The sequence below is a fragment of the Anser brachyrhynchus genome (genome assembly GCF_964034855.1).
Source record: "Anser brachyrhynchus genome assembly, chromosome: 13".
Taxonomy (NCBI): domain Eukaryota; kingdom Metazoa; phylum Chordata; class Aves; order Anseriformes; family Anatidae; genus Anser; species Anser brachyrhynchus.
In genome coordinates this window covers 9,052,003-9,077,939 of record NC_137708.1, presented here as the reverse complement: position 1 = coordinate 9,077,939, position 25,937 = coordinate 9,052,003, and the positions used below count along the sequence as shown (strand labels likewise).

At 38.0% G+C, this 25,937-nt stretch overlaps 1 protein-coding gene across 4 annotated transcripts; it reads left to right on the top strand.

Annotated features, from left to right (window-relative positions):
* The first annotated feature begins 330 nt into the window (after positions 1 to 330).
* WDR44 (WD repeat domain 44) lies at positions 331 to 25,437 on the top strand. Of its 4 annotated transcripts, XM_080553592.1 has the most exons (21): positions 398 to 590; positions 7,065 to 7,098; positions 9,771 to 9,901; positions 10,462 to 10,536; positions 11,026 to 11,659; positions 12,303 to 12,433; positions 12,529 to 12,621; positions 13,525 to 13,661; positions 14,564 to 14,647; positions 14,950 to 15,056; positions 15,957 to 16,108; positions 17,506 to 17,644; positions 17,740 to 17,804; positions 18,995 to 19,108; positions 19,941 to 20,063; positions 20,678 to 20,869; positions 21,041 to 21,142; positions 21,488 to 21,603; positions 22,984 to 23,111; positions 23,805 to 23,936; positions 24,364 to 25,437. In XM_080553592.1, exons 4-21 carry the CDS (start codon positions 10,513 to 10,515, stop codon positions 24,456 to 24,458), a joined length of 2,568 nt encoding a protein of 855 aa, XP_080409718.1. In that variant the 5' UTR covers positions 398 to 590; positions 7,065 to 7,098; positions 9,771 to 9,901; positions 10,462 to 10,512; the 3' UTR covers positions 24,459 to 25,437. The 4 variants fall into 4 exon arrangements, with proteins under 4 accessions (XP_080409716.1, XP_080409717.1, XP_080409718.1 ...); XM_080553590.1 differs by lacking the exon at positions 9,771 to 9,901 and having other exon boundaries at positions 331 to 590; XM_080553591.1 differs by lacking the exon at positions 9,771 to 9,901 and having other exon boundaries at positions 335 to 590; positions 24,367 to 25,437.
* Positions 25,438 to 25,937: the final 500 nt, after the last annotated feature.

The window sequence follows — 25,937 nt, the reverse complement described above, 5'->3', positions numbered from 1 at the left end:
TGGGCTCTACCTGCCTCCCCTCACATCCCATTCGAGCCAAGGGACGAGCCTTGGCCTGGGCCAGGCCTCCTGCACCCGGCGTCCCTGGCTGACACGGCCCATAATGGAGCCCCCGCACCCGTGGGTTGGATGGAGGGGAAGGAAGGGGACAGGACTGGGGGCAGGAGTGCTGACAGCACGCCTTCCCCTCACTGCTTCGCTACACCGCATTTCCCCGGGACGGCGCGCAGCCCGCAGGGCCCAGCAGGAGCGGGTAGAGCCCAGCAGAAGCGCGCAGCGACGCGCCCCGCCGGCCCCGCTAGGGGGAGCCGCCATGACGTGAGGCGGCGCCGCCGCCATGCTGGGGCTGGGGCTGCCGCCCCGCCGCCTCCCTCCTCCTCCCGCGCTTCCGCCCGGCACCAGGCGGTGCCACCCCTCTCGCGAGAGCCCCGCGGCCCCCGCCCGCCGTGCCCTGAGGTGGCGGCGGCCCCGCTGCGCTGCCCTGCGCCGCCGGCGGCCCGGCCCGGCCCCGCCATGGCCTCCGACAGCGACACCGAGGAGTTCTACGACGCGCCCGAGGACGTGCACCTGGCGGCCGCCTCCCCCGCGCCGTGAGTCCGGCGCGGCCGCCGCCCTGCCCTGCTTTCCTTTCCCTCCCTGCCCTCAGCGCGGTCCTACGGGGGGATGCGGCCGCCCCCTCGCCTGGGGGGGTCCCGGGGGGGGGGGGTCCCGGGGCGGTGAGGCCCTGCCTCAGCCCTGCGGCCTCCCCTCCCTCCTCCAGCAGGGTGCTGGGCCGGGCGGGGGGCCCAGCTCGGCCGGCGGCTGAGCAGAAAGTCAAGGGGATGCGAGGGAACGGGGCGGCTCTCGGTGTGCTTTGGGGGGGCTGTGGGGGGCTGGCAGCAGGTGTAGTCTTGGGGAGGTGGTAACGGCCTGTCTCGGGCGGGCGACACGTAGGTTTTGGGAAAGATGTGTGATGAAATCAGGGCTGGCGGAACTAATTCTGAAGCACGAGTAAAATAGCAGATTTTCCTGAGGGGAGAAGGAGAGAGCGAGCTCCTCCAGCAACAGGCTAACTGTTGCTACGTGTAAAACAACTTCTGGTGTACCCTGTCATTTGCTTTTAACAGCGTTGAATTGACGTGTCTTGTCTAATGCAAGCGTGTGGTTCTGCGCAGTGTGAGTTTAACAGCGTTTTATAGCGCGGATTCAGGGCTGTTACCTCAAACAGTGTCACTGCATTGTTAATGTTAGTAAAATACACGATCTCTTTTTTTAATTTATAAATATCTTTCTGGTTTTGTGCTAAAACAGGTTATGGGTTGTATCAGTTCTGGTTTTCACGTAGCCTGGACCAAACCTCTCTGTCATTTGATCTTGCAAGATGAGGTTTCATGTAGGTTGTTTGAAGAGCACTAAGATATGGATTGTGGGATCCAGCCATTTGAAGCTTTAATAATTGACTAAGGGCTCGTTTTAATCTGTGTGCCAGCAGCCGCTGGATGCCTTGAACAAAGGAGAAACTAGACCTGCACTGCTCACTCCCACATCCTGTATCAAAGCTTTTCTGAACTTAGCTTTTTACGTAGCACGGTGAAAGGCACATCTTGACACGCAGTTCCGCAAGATGCGGTGAGCCAAATTAACAGCACGCTGTTGCTGAAGTGTTGTGTTGCGCCAGTTGCTTACCTTGCCCTGGCAGTAGTGATCATCAGACTCTTCTGAGTTGCTTTAACTCAGGAATTGAAACCAGCTGAAAACTAGAAACAGCAAAATCTATTCAGTAAGTTAAAACAGCTGGAATCTGGGAGGGCAGGGACAGGAGAGGGTGAAGGTGTGGGATTCTGTGGCTAGAGGCAGAAGTGGGAAGCAGGAAACATCTTTTGCTTCAAGTGAGCCATTAAATCTGACCTGACTGCATATCCTACCTTTTATTTGATACAAATAATGCCATATGGCCAGGCTTGAAAGTTTTCCCCACCTGTATCTATGCGGATCTTAACATGAAGTTAATACAACTTAAAACTGAAGATGCTTTTTTGGTTTTGCATTGCTCTTCCATAACCTATAAGCATGCATCATTGACTCAATTTGATAGAGATCATTCATCTTGAGTTAAGGAAGAAGTTAATCTCAGAGGACTTAGTTTGCAATGCAGATACCGAATCTGTTATTCCATCTGACATTGAATCTATACTAATAATATTGATAGTATTTTCTCTAAATAAGCTCTGAGATGAGCTTAAGAGCTAATTTCAAATTTCCATTGCATGCTTCTTGGAAGCAGGATTGTAGATTGCAGTTTTGAGACCTGTATGTGCACTGAGTTGGGATCCACAAACAAACCAAAACCTCATGGGAAGAAGGGCAACTGAAAACAAGTTCATGTTACCCTCTGCAGTTTGAGGCTTTTCCTTGTGCATTCACCATTCTGATATCAGCAAAATGACTTAGGAATTGTTTTTTGCAGCATGTTACAGCCAGTTTTTAGCAAAGTAGTGTAGATATATTTGCCCTCATTAAAATTGTGGGTTTGGTAGCTTCCTCCCTTCTGCCCTGTGTGGGGAAGTTTACTAACTGCTGATACAGAAATTCTGAAAGTGGCAACTTCTTTGGTATTTGATTGTTTTACTAGTTATCTCTTGTGATATGCAAGAACGGAATTTTCAAGTTGGATGTAAGCTCCCGGTTCCCACCTGCAGTCAGAGGGTACCAAAGATTAAACCCTCTCTCTCAAGGAAAGCACTGTATCTGCATCCTCAAGTGCGTATATGAACTGGTGCTTTATAAGGATTAATTAGTAAAAATTACAGAACTTGTTACAAAATGTTTGTCATATAATAATGAACTGAGGTAGCTCATGGATTGATGACTTCTGTAAGGGGAAGTGTGTTTAAATGAGATGTTTGGAGACTATTGTTTTGCCTCTGGGAAGGCCTATATCCTTCACTTCTGCTGTAGGTAAATCTGTCCTTTTGTGGGTAGCTCTGCTTTTGACGTGATATATGGAGAGTGTCCATCTTATGGATAGCTAGGTCAAAAGCAACATCCCTTTCTATAAGCTTTTCAAGATAACTAGTGAAAAAGAAACCAAGGTGCCTATGTGGACCAGTCAATGAAGGCATCTATTTGTTGTATGGCCAGCGGATTGGGGAGGGAGAGGTAGTGTGGCAGAAAATGTCCTTATTTAACCTCTATCACTCTGCTTTCAAAAGACCGTAACTACAAAAAAGGTCGAGAAAAAGTGTTCATGCCTCTAATAATTTCTGGGTCTCCCATGAAGAAGGATGTCAGCTTGGAGAGGAGAATATGAAGTAAGGCTCCCTTGTTTGGATGCAGGCGTGTGACTGACTTTATCTCATAAATAGGAAAAGTGGTTCACCCACTCAAATCGAGAACAGCCAAACCTAATAGTTTGAATATCATATACTTAATAGCAAGGAGTAAGTTTGTTCCTGGTATACTCTTATCCGAAAAATTTGCTATAAGAAACCAAACAAAAGGCACTAGATTCAAGAGATGGTGTAGGAAGAGAAATATCCTGTGGTACGTTCAGAAATTTAAATTCTTGAATTCTAACTTCAGTAGTCCTGTTTTTCTGATGGTGTTTCAATGCTTTTCCTGAAGAAATGAGTTTTCCCTGTAGGAAGCTGGATCATGTTAAGGTGTGCCCTGTTTACACATGAGACATGTTTAGCACAACTTTGTGTGTTAGCCAGTGCACAAAACTGAACTCAGCAGGAAGCGGAGCGCTGGACGCGTTGCTGTAGTGCCTTGCAGCACTGCAGGCAAGTTTCTGCATCCTGAGCTAGCTGAAGATCCCACAGGCTTTCCTAGGCTGGCTCAAACAGTGCATTGCAGTAGCAACTCGGTGTGGTTTAGAAGGTGTGGACTACCACAGAGAGCTGCCTCAGGAATAATTGTAGCTTCCAGGCCAGCCCTGAGTTAGAGGGAGGAAACCATCGTGTGCCTCTGCAAGCTGAAGGACAGCAGTAAGTACTGTGCTGGCTGTGGCTGAGCCTGCATCTTCTGTACAATGTGCAACAACTATGTATACCCTTCAAACCTCTTTCCATCTGCCTGTTTGCACGCTTTCTTTGTAACAGTGTTCATCCTCCCAGGAAATCAGGCAGTTTAGTTCTGGAGTTTGACCAAGGGGAATCGTTTAGCACACTGGGTTTGTTTTTTGAAGGGCTAGATGTATTTTTTTTTTCTCTCACAAAACTTAGCAACAAGAAGTTGAAAATGTGAACCTTAGTAGAGACTGAGTTACTGGTTGGAAAAAGTACTGGGCTGGAGCTACGAGTGGGAGAGACAGCCTCATGTAGTCTGATCAGCATTAGGATGAATTTTGCAGCTGAAGAAATACAAAAAAGTTCTTCAGGAGTTTGTTTGACTTACATATTAGTCAGACGTGGTTATGTTTGTGCAGGTGAAATAGGATTTTTCTTTGACTACTGCCTAATCTTTATAGATAACCTTGAACGTCTCCCTTTGTTAAACTGGTGTTACAATGGTATCATAAGAAAACTGAAGTTAGAAGCATTTTATTTGAAGTGTAGTCTACAAAATCTGTTGCTATGAAAGTTTTAATCATATTATTTATGGAACAATCATGTGAAAACAAAATGAAGTTCTTGCATTTTGTGTGGTGTGTCAGTCTTTATGTTTTACCTGATAACCCTATAAAGCCACAGACCTTTCAAAGCAAAACCAGTGTTTGATTATTGGGTTGTTGATCTTCATAGAAAATCTTTTCAAACACTTTTGCTACTACACGCAGAAACACGTACAAGCAAGCATTTCAGATGCAGTGTCTATAAAACTATTGGCCTTAACATAAAACTGAGAGGGAAGAAGGCTGGTAACCTCACGTGGTGGGGAGGGCGAGACCGTTGCAGAGTAGTGTTGAACTGTAAGAGACTTTGGTTACCAAACTTGTTCTTTGGCTTATTTTCTTTATAAATGTACTAGCGCATAAGCAGCAACTAATCATGACTAAGAGAGAGATGTAGAATAGTTGAAAATTTTTCGGCTAAAATATTTTTCAGGGAAGCCGCTAAACTTGGCTGTTTTATGAACGCATCTGAAAGTGGTAGCATTGCCAAAGTTATGGAAGCTTTGCAATGTTTTCAAAGCATGATAATTTCAATGACAAAGCTTTACCTTAACATAAGACTTGTATGCTTGATATATCAAGCAATCGGTATGGTTAAATTCTATACCTGTGATCTCTAGCATTTATTCCCTGAGCAGCTTTGTCCTAATGCATCTGAGTAAAAGAGAGTGGGAAATAGCATCTGTTTTAGTCTTTTTGAAGCTTGCATTTTTTGTTACCCAGTTGGAGGAATGATTTGCCTGTACTGGCAGCGGTGCGCTAATTGGTGGGAAGTGTCAGAAAACTGAAGTAGGGATTTGTACTTGAGGGATTTGCACTTTATTTAGGTTGTAATGTCTAAGCAGTGCCTTGTACAATTGGACCATGTGCTTGCTGAAGCCTAGGCATTATTGTAGTAATTATAAAACGTATTTAATTATTGAAGTCATTTTGTGTATTTAATGAACTGACACACAGTTCGACCTCTGTTTCTGTGGAAATCCAAGAGTAGATAGTAGAATTGAAAATATTTCAGTAACAAGAAATTCAGCACAGGTTTTAGTCTTTCCCAGCAATGTATTATTATGGGAGACCAAAGACATGTTTGTTTTTCAGGTCAAAATACCGATTGCTCCTTTTGCACGCTGTGGTCAGTACCTTCTAGAAAGGAGCGTTCTTTGAAACAGTGTTATAGATCTTGTGTATTTTAAATGTCAAGATCTGGACAGGAACGAGTTTAAGAGATTAAATTAGTTACAAATAATACAGTCTTTAAACAAATCCTCTGTGCTTTCCTTAACTCTGCTGTACAAATGCAGTCTTTTCTTGTTGCCTTAAAATATTCTCAAACAGTAAAATATAATTTAAAAAGAACCAAAATTCTTAAAAAAATAATTGGAAATATGTCTTTTTCAGAAGTTATTGTCCCCTAAAGCCATCATTTTGGAGTCAGGAGGGTCAAATTAGACTGAAATCTGTATTTGTATTGGTCGGTACGAGATGATAGAAATTATTGAATGTCCCTGACCTTGTTAGCTACCTGGGATGATTTTGCAATCCAGATTGTAGTTACATTTAGTGCTAAGCCTGTAAGGCTGTAATCTGTAACTTGGTCCTGCTTGTGACTGACAAACTTCTTTATGTATTAGTAAGATCTTGTAATCAGAAAAAAAACATGTGACTCATTGCTTAAGTATCTTCTATAATTCTGAAAATCTTGTGAAAATGCAGTTTCAGGATATAATAAAGGTTGACAGTTCACAGCTTGGGTTGCATGGTGATCTGAAGAGAAGTAATTATTTGATACCAGTCCCCTTTGATACCTTGTTTTATGTAATTAGTGATATGAGAGGTTGCGTGTGAGTGGATGCTAATGCAACTTAACTGCTTCAGAGTATGCGTTTTGGAAAGTAAGCAGTGCAAAACTGCTTCTCTCCTTTCTTGATGTAAATGCTTACATGTACGTTCAGCATTGTGATTAGAAATGAGTTTTCAATTACTAGAGATGTTGAAGAGCAAAATGTCTATGATAATGTTGACACTACAGATTAGGATTCAGGCACTTGATTTGCAAGATACTAGGGCGTTTGTACTTCTGCTTCCCATTTTGGTGTCCACCCTGAGCTTTCTAAATATACGTGCTGATTTTAAATTATCTATAATGGGAGATGTTGTTAAATGTCTACTTGGAATAGCATCAGTTTAGAAAAGGGTGATAGAAACACGGTTTCCAGAAACTTGAGCTGAGAAACTGCAAGGGATTATAGAGCCTTCGGTAGATCTGTGCATCTTAGTTGGGCACTTAACTCTATGTGGAGCATTTTGTGTAAAAGAGAGAAGTATCAGGAGCATTCACGTTGCTTGTGTGAAGCATCAAGTATACATTAACTGTAAAGGAAGACTCTGTTAGAGATTGTTTAACATGAAGTTTAGTGTTAAGAGACTGATTTTTCTTGGAGCTCTGCTTAAGTCTGTCTTCTCTTTCTAACAGGTCACCGACGAAAGTTGGATCCCATGTGTTAAAGGTGAGTTCCTTAAAATCAATCAAATATTTGTTGATGAACATAGTGCTAAGCATTTTTACCTGATATAGTTGTGCTATGGTAGTACTAACATCTACACAGACAGGAAATTGTAGACTTTCCTTGCTGTGGGGAGCAACCATTGGGCTTACATCTCTTGAAGTTCCAACTTTACTTTTATTTACGGTATGTTAACGTGTCTTGAAGCTAATTTTATTCTAAAAATTAAAAAATGCAATTGACCTGTACTCAACTACTACTCAGTTGAGCTGTACTCAGTTAGTAGACTGTCCTCTTTTAGGTGATTTGTGAATAGGAAGTAAGTTCCTGCAGGACTTGTTCTTTTGGTCAGAATTTATCTGAAATAGTTGACTCTGCTCCCTTCAGTCTTCAAAATAAGAAAAATCTTTGTGTGTGTACTTCAGAAAGCCTCCCCTCTAGGTTATATGAAAATAAAATACTATATTTAGCTTATTGAGACAGCATCGCCACTTCCCACGGAGGTAATTGGTATGCTGCATCTGTGCACAGTGACAGTGCAGCTGAAATCTGACACATTAAATGGGTGAAGAGTTGGAAAATTGTACAAATAACACTCGTTTGCCTGTCTCAGAAGGGCCAAACGTGGTACTATGCAATACTTTCACATGGAGTAAAGACTTAACACTTTGTCCTAAAAATGCTTGTCACACAAAATAAGTGTTTATGATTTGTCAGCAGTGTTAGAAACTAAGTGATAGTACTCTGCTCTCCAGCTGCCAGCAAATCAATAGTCTTTTTTTTTTTTACAGTGATACGATATCTTACGGTATCTCGTGTGGAACAGACTTACCCCTATTTTGTGTTCTACTTAATATCCCTTTAATCATAAAGTATTACATGTTTAAACCTTTCAGGAAATGTAACTATCATTCTGACTAAACTCAGCACAGTTAAACTAACTTTAATGTCAAATTTTGTTGACTGAAATGTGGAAAATTTTTAACTATAAAGTTTTGCATGTTATAGTTTTTTCTTTTTGTAAGTGTCCTCTTAAGTCAATTGTTCAAAGCTGGTTTTGAATCTGAAACATTAATTCCTTCTCTGATTGGTACCGTATCAGTTCAGTGAACGTGTGACTAATGGTATAGTTTGTCTTGGAGTGGGGAAAAATTATTTCTTAAGTCCAAAGTTTAACAGGTGTGGGAGATTAATGTCAACAAAATTAGAAATTAATATAATGGGCTACTGTAGGCACTGTTTACACTTAAGTATTTAAGTTATATCTTTGAAGACAGATTTTTAGTGATAAAGCAAAATAGAACTTGCACTTGGACTAGAAAGATTTTGTATGGAAGGGAGTGGACAGGAAAGAAGAATTTTTCTGTAACTTCAGCTGTCTCTGCGTGATATTCCATTTCTAGAGGTCAGAGCTCTAAAAAGTGAATGTTTACAAGTGTTTTTTTCCCCAAACATTAGAGTACGTTAGTATGCTATAAAAAGTTTTTGATTAGCTGAATGTCTTAGAAGACATATCTTACTTTTTTTTTTGTCATCACTAGGTAGTCAGAAAATCTTTCAAAGTCAAAAAAGGAGAGGTCTTTTAAAATACTTTTTGAAAAATGGGAATTAAGTGTTTAATACGGAGAATAACGTATTTTGTGTATATCCAAAGCTGTATAAGCTAAATTAAATTAATAGCCTGACAAAAATAGTTTATAATGGTGACAGTTAATCTCTGTGGGCTCTAACATTGTGGGGTGACAGCTGAGGACTGCTGACCTCAGCAGAAATTATCAGAGTTCTGTATCTGTTGGCAGGAAGGAGTAGAAGAACAGCAGTTCTGTATCTCAACTCCAGGGAATTGGTCAAGATACGTTTGTTTTCTCTTAACTTTTTGAGCAGCTGATGGCTTATTAGATACCAATTTTTAGAGCCAGTCATGAGAAGTCTTTCTCTTTTGTGAGACAAACTCAGGCTGCTCCATTAGTCAAGAGGTCCCTTCCAACCTCAGGGTTTCTATCAAATTCCACTTTTGATACTGCTTTTATGTATAGTATTTGTAGGCAACGTCATAAAAAAACATGCAAACAGAAGACATGTGATGAATGTGTTAATAGACCATACTAACTGAGGTTAAGGTAGGCTTCTGGTTAAAGCAGTATCCTTCGATATTATAAACTACCTGTTTCTCTGAACACGAGATTTTGAGGGAGTTGAGTATTTTTACTCACAGCTAGGATATTTTCAGACCTGTGTTAAGTCTTTGTATAGTTTTCCATACCTAGCATGCTCAATATGTAATCTAATTCTTCTTTAAAGAATTTAAATCTTTAATCTAAGAATCTAAATCTTTAAATCTTGCATAATAAAAAGTAATTAAATCAATTGCAAAGACTTAATGCTTTATTTTGGCACGCAAACCCACTTCTAGTGAAATCTTTTATTCTTTGTTTGATAGGGTATGCCAAAGTGTTGATGCTATTTTATGCATTTCTAAACTATGCTTCTTAAATCACAAACTGACTTCACATCACTAGTATAATATCCTGGTAGTGTTGATGGTATATATAGAACCTATAAATAGTATACTCAGTTTTGAATATTCATGCAGTCTTTCATCCAAATGCTCTGAAAATCTTCTTGTTTTTTTTTTTTTTTGCTTAAATCCAGTAATTCCATTTGTTCTGCTACAGTTTATATAAATTTCAGAAGAATCTGCATGAAGATGACTGATAGCAAAAAGAGACAGTGCTAGATATAGTTGTAGTTGAAGGGAAGATTCCATGTCAGAACCTCAAAGGAGTTTTTGTGACTACTTGATAAGGTAGATCTGCCTAACTTAACCTGGTAATTTCTAATTGTGTTTCTATTATAAATGGTGATAATACAGTTCTTGCATCCTTTCCCACAACCTGATAAACAGCAAAATATTTTTGTGGCTTTTATTTCCTCCAGATTATTAAATGCATGTATTTCTCTAAACTTCATGCTATCTTCAGTTTTATCTCAGTTGAGGTTGCAACCTGTTAAATATATAGAACTTACATGTATAAAATAAATCTTATTTGGAAAAATATTAATGTTTATCTTGGAGTCTGTTCCATCAGATTTCCCTATGCTGCAGCAGTAGCCAGGAGAAGGTAGAACTCCAAATGTTGAATTGCATTTTTGTTTAGTAGTGTGCAGGCCGACTCTGTGTGCGCTAGTGTGAAATAATATTCCTGTGTACTGTGCATTCCTGTGTACTGTACATGTTTATACGACAGCAGGTGAAAATGCAGCAGAATTATTTTCCTTTACGCTATTTAGTTTGTTGTAGCTGTACTTCAGATCAGTTTATTCAAGAACTTCTTACTACCTTCTACATGTGTCTTTTTTTCATAGGACCTAGACAGCAAACTACACAAAGCTGGAAATGAAACCTTTGTACAAGAAATGAAACAAGATGACTCAAAAGAGGTTAGCTAAATACTGCTTTACATTTTCATCATCACACAAGAAATAATAAATAATAACATTAATCAATTGTCATCCAAAAACTGACATAGGTTAGAATTCATCGTTAACGTGAGAATGTTCATCTGAAGTGTAAATATCAAGCTAAGCATTCTGAAAACGCATTTAAGATTCACTAGTGTTAAATTATTTGTGTAATTTAGAGGATTGTATTTATCAGTGTGAGAGCTTGGAGGGTTGAACAGCTTTTGAGACAGAACCAGCTGTCTCTCAAACTAAATTAGATGAGTGGAAATTTTTCACTTTTATCTTTCAGATATGTGTATTTCAGCACCTAGGTTCTCATCTCCAGAATTTTTAAACAAAACATATTTTGAATGCAAAGCAACTCTTCAATGGAAGGATTTTTGTGGGTATTATACAGGCTAACTGGTAAGTGTTCTCCAGGAGTGCCTGCTGTTTAACAGTAGATTTTTTTTTTAATTTCTTTAGATTATTGACAGTATTATAGAAGAAAGCCAGAAGGCACAGCAGCTAGAGGATGATGATTCCTTAGGTACTAGAGGAAAAGGACTGACTGTTCCAGCTTCGGATGCAAATGCTTGGATTGCTGGAGCAGGTATCATTAGTAATATTCCAGAAGTATTAGCAGGTAAAATATCATTACAAGAAGATCCAGGTGAACCAATGTATCAGAGTGTGGGTAAGGACACTGACGTGGAGTCTGGGAAGCTTTTGTTTACTTCTGAGGAACAGGAAATTGATAAACTAACAGAACTAACAAATACGACTGACCATAAAATGGATGAAACTGAAGCACAAGAAGAAACATCAAAAAATGAGGACATAACAGACAAGAAAGAGGCAAACGCTTTAGAGCAAGTGGCTTCAGATTTGTCTACCAAAGACCTTCATACAACAGAAGAAATGCCTCCAGCAAAACCTCCAAGGCAGCTTACTGTAGAACCCGATATAGTTGCTAGCACAAAGAAGCCTGTTCCAGCACGGCCACCACCTCCGACAAATGTTCCCCCACCAAGACCACCACCACCTGCACGGCCAGCTCCACCACCCCGGAAAAAAAAGAGCGAACTGGATTTTGAAGTGCAAAAACCTGCTTTAGAAGGCAAGTATTCAATTTAAATGGCTTTAGTTATCTACATGGTTACTGTTTTTGTGTTTTGAGCGAAGAATCATTTAATCTTGTGATTTCAGTTTAACTGACCTGTAAAAAGAGGAAAAAGTCTTTTAACAGTCTTAGCTTCTTACAATGTAAAAATACCCTTTTGCATTACAGATGTTCCTAATTCATGGACTTTCTTGCATACCAACACATTTTACCAAAATAGCTACTTTTGCAGCAAGGAGAATTGGCCACAGTAATACAGAAACAAACAAACAAAACAACCCACACTCTAAATGAAGTATCTGCAATCTGTATTAGCATAGAAATACAAGTCAAGGTGTAGTCTGAGGCTTTGTGAAAATGAGTAGTTCTAGGTTACTAGAAAAATGACCAAAAGGAGGAAAAAAACAATTTCTTAATAAAACTTAAGAGAACTAGGTGTGAAGTCGTGCCTGTGCATCCAGCTATGTATGAAATATATAATCGATGAGACAGGTATAGTGGTGGTTGGCATAAAAACAAACAAACAACTTGCCAGAAAGGGTGCTTGGGAGTTAAACTATTATGCTAGGACTCCAGTAAACTCTGTAGCCTGCCCATGGCTACTTTTATGCTCTTCTTCCTGATATGGATCTCTTTTCAGTTCCTCGAGAGAATTTCACAGCTGGTGGTCTTTTAACTCCAACTACAGCAACAGAAGGCATTCCCAAGGATTCTCAGCCTTCTTTGGATTTGGCAAGTGCAACTAGTGGAGATAAAATAGTCACTGCACAGGTATTGGGAAATGGTTTTGAGTCTGAGAATAACTAACATTTTCTTTTATTCCGTTGTTATACTAGAGATTGTGTTCTATGTTTGCAACATTTCAGGAAAATGGGAAAGCAGCTGATGGTCAAGCAACAAATGAAGTACTTGGACCACAAAGACCGAGATCTAATTCTGGAAGAGAGCTCACAGATGAGGTAGTAATAAATGTGGTCTGTACATAGTACTTTTCTGTGCTTGCAATTTCCAATCCGAGTTAAATGGAATAGTCACGTCACTTTTGCCTTCTGACTTCTATGTGCTGTGACTAGAGGCTCAGATAGATGGGACAACATGCTGACTTTGCCCACGTAAAGACTTTGTGGTTCCTGAGTCATTTGGGGTATTAGTGTTTGAAAGCATGAGGTGTAATAGATATGGGATGATAGGAGTTTGTGTTTGTAGCTGTGCAAACATAGTACAAGATTCAACGTAAGGGAACACCAGCAAACTTGGTATTTTTTTCATGCAGAGGAAAAAGGAAGCAGTCAGCAATGAGAGAATGACTTTCCTAATATTAAGAAATAGTTTGCTGAGTTCATAACTTCCAATAATCCTAGTGATATTATCAGACTGTTTCCAGTTTTTATTGGTGTATATCTGTGTGTAGTTTATTATTGCTGAACAAGTATACTCATACTCCAAAAACAACTTTACTTTTGTGTTGTACTTGCTAGGTTTAAATATTCTTTCTCTGTAGGTAAAGGTTCTTCGACTAAATCTAAACTACAGCTGCTAGAATATCTGAAAGGGTATTCAAAATCTTTTAATTACATATTAGCATGGAAGGTGTCAGGAAGTGTCTGATGTCCGTATAGCTTCATTTCTGATCTATGAAATTGAAGCTTGTGATGACATGTAATTGTTTCACTATGTGTAGTAGTTGATAGCACTTGCACCAACATTCCAAAGGCAAGTTTAGCTTGAACTTTCTTTGTAAAATATAATGAACTAGAGAATTGTTCTTTAATATAATGTGTAAGACCAGATGATTTCTGTTTTGCTCTAGGTTTTGGAGCCTAATCAAGTCATCTTGACTTCACACCTTATTTTTTCCATAGGAAATTCTAGCAAGTGTAATGATAAAAAACCTTGATACAGGTGAAGAAATACCCCTGAGTTTGGCAGAGGAAAAGTTGCCAACAGGCATTAATCCCCTCACTTTGCATATCATGAGGAGAACTAAAGAATATGTCAGGTATGAATGATGATAGCTTTCAGCTCTTTATAATACTGTTGCTCTCATAGTTTTTGCATGCGTGGGGACTCTTCTTATGCAATTAAGATCCCTGATCCATCTGTCTCTAATTTGCACGTTCAATTCCCAGCTCTTTATGAACTAGGTTATTTATTGAGGTAACAGAATTGTTTATTGAATTATTCTAATCTGACTAAAAGCTGATGATAGTGCTGGAATGTGCGCATCTCAGGCAAGTATCTCTGAAAATCCAACTGAACTGCAGTTAGCACTAAATGTGCTAAATATTGTCATTTCTCTTATGAATTAAAGTACTTGAATACAAACTGTAATTATGTTCATGCTACCTCCTCCTTTAAGTTTTTCAGTGTTTAATTTAGTAGACCATGGTGCTGTGAAATCTGTGGTCGTTACAGCTGACTACATGGAGGTTTTCCTTTTCTCAGCAGAGCATTAGGCCCTTCTGATGCTTAAAACTGATTCTATTTGTAAAATTTAGTTTAAAAAAATCTAGACTGACATGATTTCCTGATTTTCATCATCAAGAAACTGGATTTTTTTCCTAATGCCTAAAATTATGTGCATTATAAATTAGAGAGTTTCTTTTTTTTTGCATTGCTATATTATTGAAAAGCTCACTTCTATAAAACTGGATCTTTGGTATCTAGGGAATATATGCAGTTTTAGTATCAAGATTCCGAACAATTGAAAGATCTGTTTTATCACTTGGTTAACATTGTGTCCATATATTTCTGATATGTGATGTGAAAGAATGAAGTGGGATCCTAAAGTTCCTACTTTATTGATAGTAGGATCCTAAAGATCCTACTTCATTGATGTTTCAGTCAGTTTAGATTTAGCATGATTTTATACTAAACAACAATCACTTCTGTATTTCCTAGTAATGACGCAGCCCAGTCTGATGATGAAGACAAAATACAGACGCAGCAAACAGACTCTGATGGAGGGAGGTTAAAGCAGAAAACGTAAGATGTTGTTCCATGTCCCTACAAAGAAATGTCAGATTTCATTTTAGTAAGCTGAAGTTCCCCTTCTCGCTTCTGAACAAGTTCACTCTTAGGTACAAGTGATACCTGAAACTACATATGCCCGTTATTCTGCAGTTAAATTAAAGGTTACATGACTGCTGGCAAATTAAATGCTTATTTTTAGAAGCAGAAATGGAAAACAGTAATACTGCATTTCAAATCAAAGCTATTGATTCATAACAGAGATAAATAAGAAATTGCCAATATTATGTGTTGAAAAAGTGTCCTTGCTTTTTAAGGACCCAGCTGAAAAAATTCCTTGGCAAATCTGTAAAGCGAGCAAAGCACCTTGCTGAAGAATATGGCGAACGCGCTGTAAATAAAGTCAAGAGTGTTCGAGATGAAGGTCAGTGACACTTTCCATGCCCCCCAAATAAGTGTTTATCCTCAGGCCTCTTGAAATCGAGGCTGGCTGAGGGGCATTTACCACTATATGCTACCACTGTACAGTTGATAATGATGTGGCTTCTTAAAGTTTGTAGCTTGGTAGGCATTTTGAGAATATCAGGCTACAAGAATGAATTCTTGTATAGTAGTTGGTGAGTGACCTTTTTGGCTAAATCAGTTAAATACTGTATTTTTTTTATGCTGTTAGAAAGCTGTCTGGATATGAAAACAAACTTTTTGAAAAGTTATTCCAGCATAGTAAGAAGTTGGGATTGTCTTCACTGCTTTAATAAAATCAGATGTTTTTCTGACAGTCAATTCCATGTTCTCATAAAAACAGAGCTCCTGTCGGTTTTGGTACTTCAGTAAACCAGTCTAACCATAGCCTGAGATAAGTGCCATAGAATTGCTGCGCTTTAGAATCCTGTGTTGGCACTGACTGTTTGCCCCACCTGTTTTTGCAATTCTTATGCTTGAAGGTCAAACCACCTGGCCACTTCAGCACATAGAAACCAATACAATTAAATGGATGATTTTCAGCATGCATTAAATTGGCAGAAATTGCTAACCGCAGGATGTGCTGAATGCAAAACTTGTTGCAAGAAACAGGGCAGAACAAAAAATGATGGCAATTACTTGTAGTATTGAGTGTTTAGATATACCGCAACCTAAAATCAGTGTAAATGTATTTTTAGACCTTGATGCAACAGTACTTTTGTTTCGCTTTAAGATCTTAAAATTGCCTATCAAAAGTTGCTAATTCAAGACTGATCTGCTACCAAAATGTTTTGGCACAAATGCTTTCTAATAGAAAAAATGCATGCTGCAATATGTACTTCCAAATTTGTGTTCCTCTTAGTCTTCCATACAGATCAAGATGATCCTTCTTCCAGTGATGATGAAGGGATGCCATATACAAGACCAGTTAAGTTCAAAGCAGCACATGGCTTCAAGGGACCTTATGATTTTGAGCAAATTAAAGTTGTTCAGGATCTCAGCGGGGAACATATGGTATGTCTCAAGTTTCTTCTGTGGCTTTTTTTCATTTTTTCTGATGACCTTCAGAAATAACCGTCAAACTTCTTCTTGGAATTTCCATTCTGAAAAAGTAATATTCTGGCAAGAAATGGAAATTCAGCTGGTTTGATTAGATCTTCAGGAAAAAAAAATCAGTCTGCACATACTTAGGCACGAGGAAATCTCCAGAACTTTTCCTCGGAAGAGTTTGTGTTGAATTTGGTTTTCTGGTTCTTGTAATTACAAATCTAGGCTGAGTAGGCTATGATTCGCTACCAGAACTGGGCACAGAGCAGTGAGTTTGACCCAGTCAGCAGCAAATAAGCTATTTTGCTTAATAGAGATCTGACTGTAAGTATTGAACTGAAACACTAGATTGGTTCCGCAGGCAAAAGTGGGGAGAGATTAATGGGGTATGTACATTGGAATGATAAGGATGGAAGAGACTGGAGTGTGATATTTGCAAAAGGACAACTGTGGAGAGTGATGCAGCAGAACTACCCATCCATCACTGAAGCGTGCATGCTCCCCTGCAGAGTCTGAAATGCATTGTAGTATTCCTGACTTCCCAGATTCTTCTGACAGCAGCTGTGTGACAGCAACTGAAGCTGTCTTTTAACTGTTAGGCCAAGGATAATGACCTGTAGTAGCCAGTTGGACTGAAGAGTTCAAGCTTGCCTTCCAAAACTAAAGTTTCTTGTCCTGAAGGTAATGCATCTGTATAAGGTTTCCATCAAGCCAGTAGTTGACTTCTTAAAACCTAGAAAATTACCCAAGAGTATACTAAAAGGAAGTTAGGTTGGTGGAGTCAAATACCTCATAGCTGTTCATTAAGTAACAAAGAGGAGGTTGAATATTGCTTGTGCAGTATTGTGTTCTTATTAGTTGCTAATGTTTTGAACTTTGCATTGGAAAAATAATTGTTGTCATCACAGGCTTTGCAAAATTGCTCATTTAGTGTGTGTGTGTGTGTATATATTTATACACACACACATAGTACTCGGCTTGGGTGCCAGAATTGATGCAACTAAGTATGATTTCTCAAAAAAAGAGATAACACAGCTTGTGGTAACTTCAAGCACAGCTACAAATATTTGCTACTTCTGCAAGTAAGTCCTGCCTTGCTGGCTGTTAGTAAGCATATCAGTTTTACGTAGAATGCTGTGGCAACATTGAGCTTCCTTAACTCCTCTCTTCTACAATAATCTTCCCTATATGCTCTATCTTTTCAACTGTTTTTGCAGAGCTTGTTACACTATCCACAAGTTTTAACAACTGCCTTTCATGTCCTGATTGTATGTCCTAAATCATGTCAGTGAACATTATAGAAAGGTTTTCTGGTATGGAAAAGGGCACTTTAACTTAAACCGTGATGTCTTTGTTTTTGACAGGGTGCTGTTTGGACAATGAAATTCTCTCACTGCGGTCGCTTACTTGCATCTGCAGGACAGGACAACGTAGTGAGAATATGGGTTTTAAAAAATGCTTTTGACTACTTTAATAATATGCGAATGAAATACAACACAGAAGGTATCTTTCTGTATATTAGTAGAGCTCTAAAACATTAGAAATTCTGGTTTTGTAGTAATGTAGAGATGGTCATGGAATTTCTGCCTTTGTTCTAGGCCGTGTTTCTCCTTCCCCATCTCAAGAGAGTCTGAATTCTTCAAAGTCTGATACTGATGCAGGGGTATGTATATTAGATATTGAGAGGGAAAGAGATGGGGGGAGAAGTTGCACTGTTCTGTAATGACAAATCTTCATTGTCACTTTATCCAAACACGTTAAAGAATTCTTGTCCTGAGGCATGGGCAAACTGTTTAATCAATAGATTTCATCAGTTGAATACTGTTATCCCATATATATGAGATGTAAGCAAGAAAAAGTCACTTAACTTCATGCATTACAAAATCTGCTTAACTTTGCTGTGGCCTTCTGCCAGCTAACTCGTTCCTCAGAGTAGATTTCTGAATTAAATACTAAAGAGGGAAAAAACATTATTGAATTTCCTGACCTAGTGTTTTGCCTTAGAGCATTACTTAGAGTTAACATCTGACTTGATGTCTTTTCTGAGAAAAGGCAAGCTGAACAATAAGATACTCAGAAGCCTGGTAAAACATGATGTTCTTTACACATCTGTATAGAATAAACTGGAACATACCAGACCAAAAGTTAAGACATTGTTACTTGTATTCAGATACTTTTGTAAGCTTGCCATTAAAATCTACATAATCAGGATTTTTCTATTTTTGGTTTTCAGTAATGTAAGAAAGACATAATAAAATGGGGGGTAAAATGAAGATTTTAAGCAGTAGCATTATTTAATGTGTTGCTTTGGTGGTGGGGAATCTTTTCTTACCCTGAAGTGGAAATGCCACACACACCAGGGGTGTTGTTTTGAGTTGTTTTTCACATGAGAGCTTTTGTGTAGGAACTTCTAGTTTTGTTCTGCATTTGTCTATTCTGAAAGGCGCTTTTATTAGGAAGCTAACATTCTTGATATGCACTAGGAATGCTGAAACTTTACCTCACAGTTTATTTTCTAAATTGAAATGCACTTTCAAGTTTGGTATGCACCGTTCCAAAAACTTATCTTCAACTGTTTGCTTTAATTGCTGTCAAGCTTATCCCATTGAATAAAAGCTGTATTGATGGACAATATAAAGCTGCTTTGTTTTGGCATTTCAAAATGTGTTTCACAGCGTGTTTGTACTTGAAAATGACTATGGCTGTTTATTAGGACAGTGCTGTTTATTTTAACTTTTCTAAGAGTTGTTCTTCAAATTCATATTGGCTCTGTAGATTTTGTTAGTAGTAAATGCTTTATTTTTAATTTTTCCAGCTGATATTTTCTAATGTTTCAAAACACTTATCTGATAGATTTGCAGTGGAGTTGATGAAGACCCAGATGATAAAAATGCTCCATTTCGTCAACGACCGTTTTGCAAATACAAAGGCCACACAGCAGATCTTCTTGATCTTTCCTGGTCTAAAGTAAGGCACCTTAATAGAGACTACACAGTTCTGTGTTTTCATGGTTTTCTTTTAACAAATGACATTGGAACTATATTTATAAACAATATGAAATAATTTTTGAATTTAAAAGAAAAGTTTTATAGAGACATTGCTTATTGCATCTGAAATAACAGATAAAATGAATAAGCTTTTTGGACTTCTCTAAGTCTTAAAAAAAAAAAAAACTAGTAACAATTACAGTTGTGTATTCACTACTAAAGCAAGCTGAATTGTTTAGAATGAGAGAAAAAGAATTTCCATTGGGCAATTTTGTGATTTCTGATTTATGGCATTAACTGCATATCTTGATTTCCATATATTTCACTGTTTTTTGCAAAATGTACAGATTCTATAGTTATTGAAAACATATATGTATTACCTTGTACTAAATAGAAACTAGAGAATTGTCATGTACTTAACTTTTGAAATGTTTCATATGAAGCCAGTTTGGGTAATTCTTCATATTGGAAGACTTGTCATTTTATTTAAGAATTTAGTCTAGTTGGAGGACCTTAATCAGGAGAGGCTCTCAACCCCTTCTCTGAAGCCTATTTTGCAATAAAACCCTTTCTTTCATAGTGCGTTACAGTCAATGCCCTGGAAATGCTGTGCTAAATAAAATTGTAGCATCTCAGTGAGTCATCACTTAGTGAACCAGTGTTAAACTAAAACTGTTAAACGTATTCATCAGTTGCAAGAAAGCATGTACAAAGCACTATAATGCAAGCCAAAATTTGCAGTATCAGGTTGTTCCTGTATTTTCTGTTATGATTGTGCCTGTTAATAACTGTGGAAATCTCTTGTTCCACAGAATTACTTCCTGCTTTCTTCTTCTATGGACAAAACTGTCAGATTATGGCACATATCAAGAAGAGAATGTCTCTGCTGTTTCCAGCATATAGACTTTGTCACTGCTATAGCATTCCATCCAAGGGTAAGTGTAATTGTCCTGTTTCTTCTAGAGGTGGAATTTGAAATGACAAGAGTCTTCCCCCTTTATTTTTGATTTTTAAAAGCACATTGAATAATAGCATTTGTACACTTCAAAAATATCCCCATTGGATAATATTCCAGAACTGTGTGTTGATCTTCACCAAACATCTCCAGAAATGTACGCTTAATCATACAAAGCTTCCTAATATTAATAAAACTGAAGGAGAGGAGCATTTTTGGCATTCCCTGAATTTATTCATATGTAACTAGTAGATGCATTAGGAACTCTGAAGGGAGCTTAGAGCTCCTGACAGGGTTAGTATTTTTCTAACTTGTGTTCAGAGGATAAAAAGTAACAGTGAACAATTCTCTAACTTGAGGTACTTCTGTTCCTTTGACAAGGTTAAATGTATTCAGTCTAAAATCTCTAAGAAATTGAACTGTATTTACCAGTAACTTTAACATTGTCTTTTCAATCATCTGAAACTTCATATTCAACTAATTTGGGAGGTTCTGGAAAGAGGTGGTTTCAAAGTGGGGTGGGAATATTTCAAGGCAGTACTTCAAGGGCGTGCTTATAGCGTAAGCTGAGATTAATGCCGTGTGTCCTCTCAGGATGACAGGTACTTCTTAAGTGGTTCATTGGATGGGAAACTTCGACTCTGGAACATTCCTGACAAAAAAGTGGCATTATGGAATGAAGTAGATGGGCAGACAAAATTGATTACAGCTGCCAACTTCTGTCAGAATGGCAAATATGCAGTCATAGGCACATATGATGGAAGATGTATCTTCTATGACACAGAGGTAAAACATTTTGAGACTGTTTTCTCATGATAAAGAACAAATGGATTTAAAAGTCACGCTTATTATTTAACTATTAAGAGTCAAACCTGTTAGAACTTGAAGCAAAATAGCTTGAAATTGAAGTTTTTACACGATTATTTCAAATCAGGATACAATTTAATTTCTTTTCAGCACTTGAAGTACCATACACAAATTCATGTGCGTTCTACTAGAGGCCGAAATAGAGTTGGAAGAAAAATTACTGGCATTGAACCTTTGCCTGGGGAAAATAAGGTACTGTTTTTCAGTGTAACTTTGGCTCAGTCTGGCATTTATATCTAATGCTCAGTAAGTTTGTTTTGCTTGCTCAGCTAAGCTATTTGCTGTAACTGGCTTAAATCAGGATTCTTTTAAGACATCTAAAACAAAATTGCTCTTTGGTGTTACACACTTAGAGAATACTGAATAGTGTTAAAACATTTTTTTAAATGACATTTTACTTTGATTAATGCAAAACTGAGAAAATGCTTATAGATGGCTTTCGCTGATTTTTTTTTTTAATTCTTACTGTTCGAATGAACTCTGTTGCTCCTTCCTGGACATGCTAATGGTTTTCTCTTCTAAATTTATATTTTCTAGATATTGGTGACATCAAATGATTCCAGAATCAGATTGTATGACCTAAGAGATTTGTCTTTATCTATGAAATATAAAGGTTATGTCAACAGTAGCAGCCAAATTAAAGCCAGCTTTAGGTAAGACAGGAGTTCTTGAATTTTGGAAATACCATAGATGAAGTACAGAGGCTTTTGTTTGAATAACCTGTTTAGTTTGGTAGGAAAGTGAGTCTCTGAAACGTCACTTAGCTCAGAATACAAAGGTAACTAAAGGCTCTGGTCAAGAATGACAAAACTGCCTATGGGCTGAGATCCTTCTGTAAATGAGTAAATCCTTTTATATTGACAACTTGGTCACTTTAATTACGAGAACTGTGGTACAGCTGGTAGGGCTGGAGCACCATTCTTTCTCTCCTCTGTGGTAAATACATTTAATGCCCTTACTTTTGTTGTGTTGTAGATTGGGTGTTGGTCACCCAAATATCGCTCAAGGCTGTTGGTAACCCCCATGTATCATAACTGTCAGGAAACAGCCTGCAAATCTGAGTTCTTTTTTCCTGTTTCCCTGTGCTTGTCTAAGACATTCTTCTCAGTTTGTGTGTATTGCTGTGGCTGTCACAGAAATAGTAGTTTTTAGTGTAGAAAAAGGAAGGGAGGAAGGGGAGAAGAACATTTACTCTACTTCTCTTTGAGCCTTTTAGAAGATGAAGGGGAAAAACGCTTGGTTATCTGTTTAAGCTGGATGTTTGAGCAGAGGAGGGTGGTGTTTAAGGAGAATAATACTAGGTTTAATCTTGGTTGTCATCTGGTGGCCTTTGGGTCAGCTTAAAGATGCTTTCAGTATTTCACAGAATGGCTGATGTTGGAAGGGACCTCTGGAGGTTATCTTGTGCAGACCCATGCTCAAGATTAATTTCCCAGATTGTCATCTCTACTTACAACACTGTAGCATGGTATTAGTTTTGATAAGTAGCATATGCATATAGTAAGTAAATTAAATACTTGGGTTGGATCTGCATGTATGGTTTTGTTTCTGTCAGTGTGTATTCATCATCTGGTTAGTCTTACTGAATGCCTTTCATCTTCCACTTACGTGGACTTTTTTTCTGCCCATAATTTGTGTTGCAAACAATTCCTGTTATAGTCTCAGGTGTTCACACAGGTCCCAGACTCAGAAGCAAATTGCACCTAAAAATTATGCCACTTGCTTGTTGTTGAGCGTAGCTGTTTAGTTTAACCCTATTCTATACCAGATGCTGCAGGAGAACGGCTTCTGTGCACTGTTATGAAGTTGTCTTATTCACGAGAACAGTTTTTTCTTTCATCAAGAAGCTTACACATACCTTTTTTTTTTTTAGAGACTGCAGATCAAAAAATAGCCTTCAAAGATAAAGGAGCAGTTTGAGTTGTGAACTTAGCCTGACTGTACTTGTAAAGCTGCAAGTCATCTGAAGTGCCATTGTAGGAGTTGTTTGAACGTCCAATGCAAGTAATGTTTTTTCTTGTTTCTACCTTTAGCCATGACTTTACATACATCGTAAGTGGTTCAGAAGATAAATATGTTTATATTTGGAGTACCTACCATGACTTGAGCAAGTTTACATCTGTAAGAAGAGACCGTAATGACTTCTGGGAAGGCATTAAAGGTAAATCAGTTTTTGATCTTTGTTTTATCTAAGCTTATATGATTTCAAAAATTAAAAATATTTTTCTTTCGGTTTTAATTTGCTTGGCAGTGCTATTCTTTTAGTTTGAACAACTTGTTAGCATTTCAAAAGCAAGGTGGTTTTAAGTTGTGGGTTTTTAATAAGTGAACTCTGTCAGAAAACCTTGTCCTCAGGAAAATGTTGCATGAGATTGGGATGCATGACTGGGATGGCAAGTGGCGAAGTAGCTTCAGTCAGAGATTCTGAATGAATGTAATGTATCACTGGCAGAAATGGATTGCTCATCGACACTTAAATCCTTTATGTAAAAATGACTTTGCAAACAAATGCAAACATTTTTATTGTTCTTTAAATTCTATAATGAAAGAAAAAAATGTAGCTCTCTTCTATTTATCCACCATGCCCCCCATACCCAAGTGGTTGGAAAATGCAGGACTATGTTTATATTAAATGTGCTTCGGAGCTCTTGACTACTGGTTTTGGGTACTTCCATGAGCTTCTGAGATCCTCAATCTTATAAAACAATGAAAATTGTTTTTTGATTTATGAGCTTACCCGGTTTCACTAGCACTGATATTCTGGGATATTTACTAAAATTTATGCTTGCTGTTTTTTGTAAAGATTAACAATTCCTTGAAACAAGGTAATCAAAATTGGGTTGTCTTTCTCAAGCGCATAATGCAGTGGTGACATCTGCGATTTTTGCTCCCAATCCTGGCTTGATGGTATCTCTGGAAACTTCTGATAAGCAAGAAGGTGAAAGTAAAGGAGAAGATTCTGAAACAGCAGATACAATTCCCTCTGGTAGGTATTTAAGATGATCTCTGCTTGTTACCATGGTATGAAAAGGAAAACAAGAAAACTACTTTCAGTTTGGGAGGGAGGCTTTGGAACAAAAGCCCTGGCAAGGGGCATGGATATATTCCTGCCTTAGCAGTGGAACATTTTGACAGCTTTTGCATTCTTAAAATCACAGAGAAAATGAAGTGAGGGACATAGCTATTGCTGTTTGTACTTTAGGTGTATTCTTGTTATATCTGAGCTGTTATGAGGTATGTCTGTCTCTACCACATATATAATGTAATAGCCCCTTTCCTAGAAATGCAGATGTTTCTTGAAGCAATGGTTAGATAACAGGAACGTGAAAGGTGAAGAGGGGTGTCACATTGATTCTTTCAATGAGCTTGATTTCTATAAAAAAAAAAGTAATAATTTATTCTGTTTCCTTAAGGAGCATTGAAGACGGATCACACGGAAGTGCTTTTATCAGCTGACTTTACTGGAGCAATCAAAGTCTTCATTAACAAAAAGAAATATGTATCTTAATTGTTTTGCAACTGACAGCATAAAGCTATGGTACTATGGGATTAAAATTCCATAAATAATGTGGGTAAAAGCAAAGTATCTAATGTAATAATGTTACAGGCTGATTTATTTTTAAAATCTTTATTTTAAGGCTACTTAAATATTGGATCCTTGGAAAGCAGTGTACCTATTAACACCTGGGCTTGTAGAATAGAGAGGAATGTGTAAGAATAATCCTGCCATACATTAGAATCTAAAATTTCTGGGGAAAAAAAAAGATATTTGCAATGTAATTGTGCACCTGCACAGGTTTCTGCACGAAAACGTATTCACACATGTGTGTGCCTTTTGGTTACATGCACTAATTTGAACATATATCAAGAGGAATATAGTGGTGCTTGTGGCCACTAGATGTCAGGAGTGGGAGTGGGGAGGGATGGCTGAAAAGATGCTGAATGATTGTCTGATCTTTGCACAAAAATCCATTTGAGAAAGATCTTGAATTTGTAGTAGCTCTTGTTCAGAATTTTAAGTTATGCAAGTTATCAGTGGGTCAGCAACCATGTGTAAATGTTTTTTATAAATTTCTCAACTTCAGGACGTGAAAATTTTTGTTGTCTTTTAATTGTTGTGGACTTTAGATTCTTATATATAATTTTTTTGCACACTGGAGCACAATACTTGTGTAAAGAATTCTCTCATTCCTTGTTCACGGGCACCAGGATATATTCACCTTCCAGATAAAATTAAGCTGCATTAGAAAATTCTTATATTTTACAACTATGTAAAATAAACTGTTTACATTTTTTAAGCATTGTAGCTTAAAGTTTTAAGTTCCTGTTTATTTGTTTAGTGCCACTGAATTTTGAAAGTCTTTGTAAATATTCATATAAAATACCTATGAAGTAACATTCTGGGCATCATAACCCACGAAATGTTATTGATGGTCAAGTGTTTCAGAGAACAGATGTATCATTAAACTTGGTCGCACACTTGGAAATTGTTGCTTCTTTTCCATTTTGGTTCATAAATTTGCCTTTTGTCTAAATAACTTTGATCTGTTTCTCACATCATTGTCTTGCATTCACTTGTTACTTTTGAGTTCTGCTTTGTCTGATCTTGTCACTTTTTTACAACTTTATTTCTGAAGTAATGGGGAATAGTGTATTGGAAATGGATAAGTTATGTTTTTTTAAGCATAGCTAAAGAGTAGTTACATGGTAATTTAATGTAAGGAGGAGACTTCAAAAGTGTGTAAAGAGTGCAGTCCTTCCCATTAGTGGAAGAACAAAGGTATGGAAAGTTGGGAAATCAGTCCTACTCTTTTAATTCTTTTTTTGCTTGGGTGAATTTGACCATGACTGTGTAATACTGTACCAGAACAAGAAAGGGAGTTGCAAGGGGTACATTGTCTGACAAAATAAATACTAAAAATGTTATGTGCTGTAGAAAACTATTTTCAGATGGCACGCTTAGAGTAAGTATAACTCAGATTTGAAA